The 5,743-nt window shown below is 46.4% G+C and overlaps 1 protein-coding gene across 1 annotated transcript in view; it reads left to right on the top strand.

The window, feature by feature from the left end:
- Hrh4 (histamine receptor H4) overlaps positions 1–5,743 on the top strand; it is a 14,452-nt gene that overhangs the window by 1,723 nt on the left and 6,986 nt on the right. The window contains exon 2 of the mRNA XM_050160728.1: positions 4,947–5,110. Coding sequence (XP_050016685.1) covers positions 4,947–5,110 — 164 coding nt within the window. The remainder of the gene's footprint in view (positions 1–4,946; positions 5,111–5,743) is intronic.

The raw sequence follows: 5,743 nt of genomic DNA, 5'->3' as shown, positions 1-5,743 counted from the left end.
CCAGGTCAGGCTCCAAAGCTACAGAAAAACCCTAGCCTAGGGATGACCAAAAAAAAAAAAAAAAAAAAAAAAATGTGTGTGTGGGGGGAAAATCTCTGTGAGTTCAAGGACAGCCTTGTCTACAGAGTGAGTTCCAGGTCAGGCTCCAAAGCTACAGAAAAACCCTAGCTCATTAAAAACAAAAACAAAAAACAAAACAAAGCAAAACAAAACAAACCCCACTGGCTGGAAGCTTAAGCCCCGGGAGTTTGTGTTCACTGGCCTCTGGAGGCAGAGATGCCTCAGGTCAAGGTTCTTGCAAATTTGGTTCCTGGTGAAGTTTTGCTTGGCTGCTTTTCTAGTCATCCAACCCTCTAGGGATGCCTGCGAAGATCGGTTGTCCCCTTTTGTGTGGATATGGGTGTACTGAATCAGGGTCCCACCCTATGACTTTTACCCTTAGTTTTTCCTTTAGAGGTTCCATTTCTCTACAGCTGCTCCAAGTCTTAAAATGTCTGCATGTAAGGCAGGGAGCGGAGTGAGCACACAGTCCCCAGCACCCTGCGCACTCCTCCCTGGTCAGAGATGAATCCCTGGGATCCATGTGGCCAGTAGTTTCTCTCACCGCTTGCTTGCTGCTGCTGAAGGAGCGAGTGCCAGGTTGGTGTTAGTTTCAAGGGAAACTGGCCTTGCCCGCTGTCCTCAGTTCACTCTGTGACTGGTACAGGAGTCAAAGCTAGAAGACAGGCGGAACGTCTTGCCCTTGGGGGACTTCTTTTTCTGCTAGGCGAGACCAGGGAGACACAATACACGGCATAAATAAGTAAAACTGTAGCATTTTAGAGGTGACAAGAAAAATACAGTGAGATGAGAGTGGGGGAGAGGGCAGGGCAGGGGACGAGGGGGTTTCAGTGTAAAGATGGAGGGCTCGCCGGTTGAGAACACAGCCGAGCAGAAGCAGCTCTCTGAGCAGCTCTCTGAGGGAAGAGTGTGCCCAGAAGAATCAAGCTGGAAGGATGTGAGGAGGAAGGTGTGCAGTGCGTGTGAGCCAAAGGATGGAGTGAGTGGCTTGGAAGGAAAGCAGCTGAGGGGCAGATGGATTTGCTGATCTGCCTCATTTATCCAAGTCAGGGAGCTCCAGGTTCAGTGAGAGACACTGTCTTCAAAAATAAAGTAGAAGGCCCTGAGGAGACACAGAGACACACAGACATGCACACATACACACAGAGACAAGACACATATAGACACACACACATAGACACACAGAGGCACACAAAGACACAAATACAGACACACAGACACACATGCATGCACACACACAACCCTCCCCCAGGAACACACTAGTGTGCTCTAAGCCAGCTATTATTTAAAACTGTTTCTAGAAACCTTAGCACATACTTCCTCTTTCATAGAATTCAGAAAGATCATGGAAAAGAATCTCCCTCAGATCTCCCTCCTTAATCTTTAAGTCAGTCATGTCTATGATTCCACTTCTCCCGTGGAAGAAGCGAGTGTAGAGGTGGAAACTATGCATGTTGGGAGCATTGAAAACCACACGATGGACCAAAATACGAACGTTTCAGTTTGAAGTACTTTATCTCAGGTAAAGTTGGGGCTCTTCTTTCTGCCGTAGTTGGCCCGCTTGCCCTCCTGCTTCCCGCCTGATGATGTAAAAGTCACCACAGGTCCCGAATGATCAGTATGAAGCTTACTGATCACTGAAAGCACGGAGCCGAGGTTGGCAGTGTATGCCAGTGATCTCAGCCCCAGACCGGGAGGAAGTCTAAGGCAGAAGGACCACAGGTTCTAGGACAGCCCACGCCACGCCACACAGTGAATTTGAAGGCAGCCTGGCCTAGGTAGTGAGATCCTGTCAATAAACCACACCCCACATAAACCACATTCCCCTATAGCTGAAACGTAAGCCAGCATGTTATTTGAACTACACGTGGGAATGGAAGACAGTTGGTGATGCCTGTAATCCCAGCTACTGGGGCACTGATCTACCAGGACTCCCAAGATCTCAGTCTGCTTTTGCTACAGAGCGAGTTCAAGGCCAGCTTTGGCAACTTTGTTTAGGCTCTGTCTCAAAATGACAGTAAGAGTGGGTCTGGGAATGCAGGTCAATGGTAGACCAGCTGTCTACATGTGGGTCTATCTCTAGTATTGTAAAAACCCTGACCATCAGCTCTTCCTCCATGTGGTCCTGCCTCCCATCTGGGTGCAAAGGCAGGCATCCTTGCTACAGCCTGGCGGCCTGCCTGTGGGGAGGGCAGGGCTTGTTCCCTTCAGCTCGCCTTTGCTCTTCTGCCCTATTGTTCTTCATGATCATGCAGAGCAGGACCAGGTCTGCCAAGGCCTGATAAAATATGCAGACACACCACAGACCCAAGTCTCAGCCACAGAAAAGATCACATCCCCAGCCAGTAGTGACACCTGTCTGATGTGGCACCAAAGAGCTGGCAGTCCAGCATAGTCATTCCCTGGCCAGCCGTGTCGGCGCTGGGTACAGTCACCATGGTTGAATTGCTGTTTGATCATTGTAGCTACCTAAGGGTTTTGATCTCGATGGCCTGCTTTGGGGCCCACCAGCTGACTGGATCTTGATTTGTGTCTCCTTTTTCAGTTATTAGTTTCTTTAACTGTTTTTGTTTATTTTTTGAGACAAGGTCTCCTTTTACTCCAGGCTAATTTCAAACTCACCATAACATTCCTGACTCCGCCTCCCAAATGCTAAGATTGCGGCTGTGCCTGTCACACTAGGCTCTTTAATTGTTAAATCTGCCTGCTTCCTAACTCACCACGTTCCTGTAGGGATGCAGTTAGAGGATAGTTTATTTTCTGTGTGTATGGTTAAATGAGATCGTGTTTGCTTCATTTAATTTCTTTCTTTTTTTGTAAGATGATACGTGATTCCTGACATGTGGTCACCAACACACATCAGCTGTTATTAAGTTGAATGCACAAGACATTGTGAGGCCAATGTAGACATAAGGAGCACAGACAACATTGGTCTGTGACAGGGTTTTAATCTCCAGGAAAGACAAATGAAATGAAGACCATGATATCAAGCAGAATACAAGTAGTAGAAAGAAAAGAGAAAATGGCAAAGTTAAACACATGTAAGGGCTGGAGAGATGATTCGGGGTGCAGTCCTCTCTCACTGAGCATGCAGACCTGATTTCAGGTCCCAGATTCATGTAAACACTGGGCGTAGCAGTGCTTGCCTGTGACACCAATGCTACATTAAGAAGCAAATGCAAGGGCTGGAGAGATGGCTCAGTGGTTGAGAGCACCGCCTGCTCTTCCAAAGGTCCTGAGTTCAGTTCCCGGTAGCCACATGGTGGCTCACAGCCATCTGTGATGAGATCTGGTGCCCTCTTCTGGCCTGCAGGCAGAGCACTGAGAATACTGTATACATAATAAATAAATCCCTTAAAAAAAAAAAAAAGCAAATGCAAGAGGATTCCAAGGGACTTGTTCCCCAGCCAGTTTGGGTTAAGCAGGGAGCCCCAGGTTCAACCAGAGATCCTGTCTCAAAATGTAAGGTTGAGAAGTAACTGAGAAAGATATTCTGACACTATCTTACGGTCTCCACATGTGTCCATGCCTAGGTGCGTGAACCTGCATCCATGTGCATTCATATGTACACTCATGCATGCGCAATTGCATGCGCACACACACATCCACAAAAGACAGCAAGAGAAACACACACAGAGAGATGAGAGAGGAAGAGAGAGAGAGAGAGAGAGAGAGAGAGAGAGAGAGAGAGAGAAAGGGGGGACTGATTGGGGAGAGGATGGATGGGGAAGATAACACTATAAGAAAACATTATTTTCATGCATCATGAAACTCTTTAGTGTATGTAATTAACATGTACAAAACCCTTTAAAACAATGACAAAGCTTCTGAGAGTGTGAGTGGCAGAGGGATCACCTCAACCCAAGAGCCTCCAGAGGCCTTGGAGGAAGTGGATGTTTAGATTTGCAGGAAGAGTGACAGAAATACATGCAGTTCCATAGTGAAGAGGAGGCCAGGAGGAGAGCAGCATGTGCCTAGTTAAGGCCCGAGATTTGATCCCCAGCACAAAGACACAAAGAGGAAGATGCTCTGGGAAGAACAATGTTGGCAAAGAGAAAGGGATGGAAAATATGGTCTGTGCCGTGCTGTGCTGTAGGAGGGGTGAGCCACCGTGTTTGGGTTGGGGCACAAATGCACACAGGTGACTTTTGATGGAAGTATGATTAGAACATGTACTTTACCTGGGAGTCATAGGCGTCCTCACAGTAGCTGTTTGTGATCTAAAGAGTGCATTGGGGCACAAACTAACGTTTTTATTTATAGCTTTGTTGGCACAGCTTTACTGCAAAAACATATCCGAGGCAAAGAACTTAGAAGGGAAAATATTAGATCACAGTTAGGGAGTTCAAATTCAGATTTGGGTGGCCTATTGCTTTGGCTCCCGACGGTGGTGGATGGCAACGGGTGTGTGAGTGAACGCTTACACCTAGAACCAGGAAGGGTGGGAAGCCTGGCAGAACTCTGTTCCAAAATTTTGACCTAAAAACCTCGCACTAAGCTCCATCACCTAAACGTCCCCAGGCCTCGCCATCCTCCCATGCTGAAGACCAAAGCTTTCCATAAACATCTTTAAAGGACAGTTATCGAATTCTAGTGATAACTAAGCTATTTTCACTGAATTCAGGCATGTCATGATACATGAGAATATAGCTTTTTAGTAGTCAGTGATGTGAACTGTTTTTAATTAAAAGTTGATTAAATATTTATTGAGTGGGGTGTGTGTGTGTCTGTACCGTAGCATGCCATTTTATTCAAGAGTAGGTTTGAGCACAACGTGCAGGAGGTCATTTGGCTTTGGGATTCGTCAGGACTGGTGGCAAGTATCTTTAGTGACAGCCATCGTGCTGGCCCAACATTGATTTTTAATTTCTTTCCTCCCTGCACAGGTGCAATCTCCATCCCTCTGTACATCCCTCACACAGTGTTTACCTGGAACTTTGGAAATGAAATTTGCACGTTTTGGCTCATTGTTGACTATCTTTTGTGTACAGCATCTGTCTACAATATTGTCCTCATTAGCTACGATCGATACCAGTCAGTTTCAAACGCTGTAAGTCATAATGTTAACTCACTTTCCATAGAAGATTATATCGTTGCGAATTCTGGGTCCCTACGCCATGCATGTATCATGTACTGGAAATGTTGGGGATGAATCCAAGGGATCTGAACAAATTTGAAACTCTTCATTCTTTTGATATCTGGCCTAAAGTCCTCACTGGCTTTTATTCTGTGCGGACTTGCTAACTCTCCCTATGGGTGTTTAAAATGGGAGGAAAAGGACCAAAAAAGATTCATGGTTAACTGTGAGAAGTACCAGATTGAGTGCTCAGTAGCTTGGATGTCTGTGGGTTCACCCTCACGGACAAGTTGAGACCCCGATATTTTCCTCAAGATAGAACTTTCTGGGCAACTAGAAAGATTCCGAGAATGAGTGGGTGAATAAATCAGTTTGAGCACAGAAGACAGGAAACACAGCAGGATGCGTGATGAGAAAGCTGAACTCAGCCAAAATCTGGAGCCTACTGGGTGGCTTAGAAGAAATTCTTAAGCAAAATAAATCTCCCAGCAACTGAAGGAGAAAATAGGGCAAGGGGAGAAAAGTCACAGAAATGTGGGGCACTGATTAGTGGTCTTAAAAATAATGGAGGAGGGGTGATCTGGGGGAGGGGGAGGGGAGGAGGAG

The sequence above is a fragment of the Alexandromys fortis genome, unplaced genomic scaffold, assembly GCF_014885135.2.
Source record: "Alexandromys fortis isolate MF-2015 unplaced genomic scaffold, M_Fortis_MF-2015_v1.1 scaffold_104, whole genome shotgun sequence".
In the NCBI taxonomy this organism is placed as follows: Eukaryota; Metazoa; Chordata; class Mammalia; order Rodentia; family Cricetidae; genus Alexandromys; species Alexandromys fortis.
Note: the sequence above shows the minus strand (reverse complement) of the source record. Positions and strands in the feature narration are given on the sequence as shown.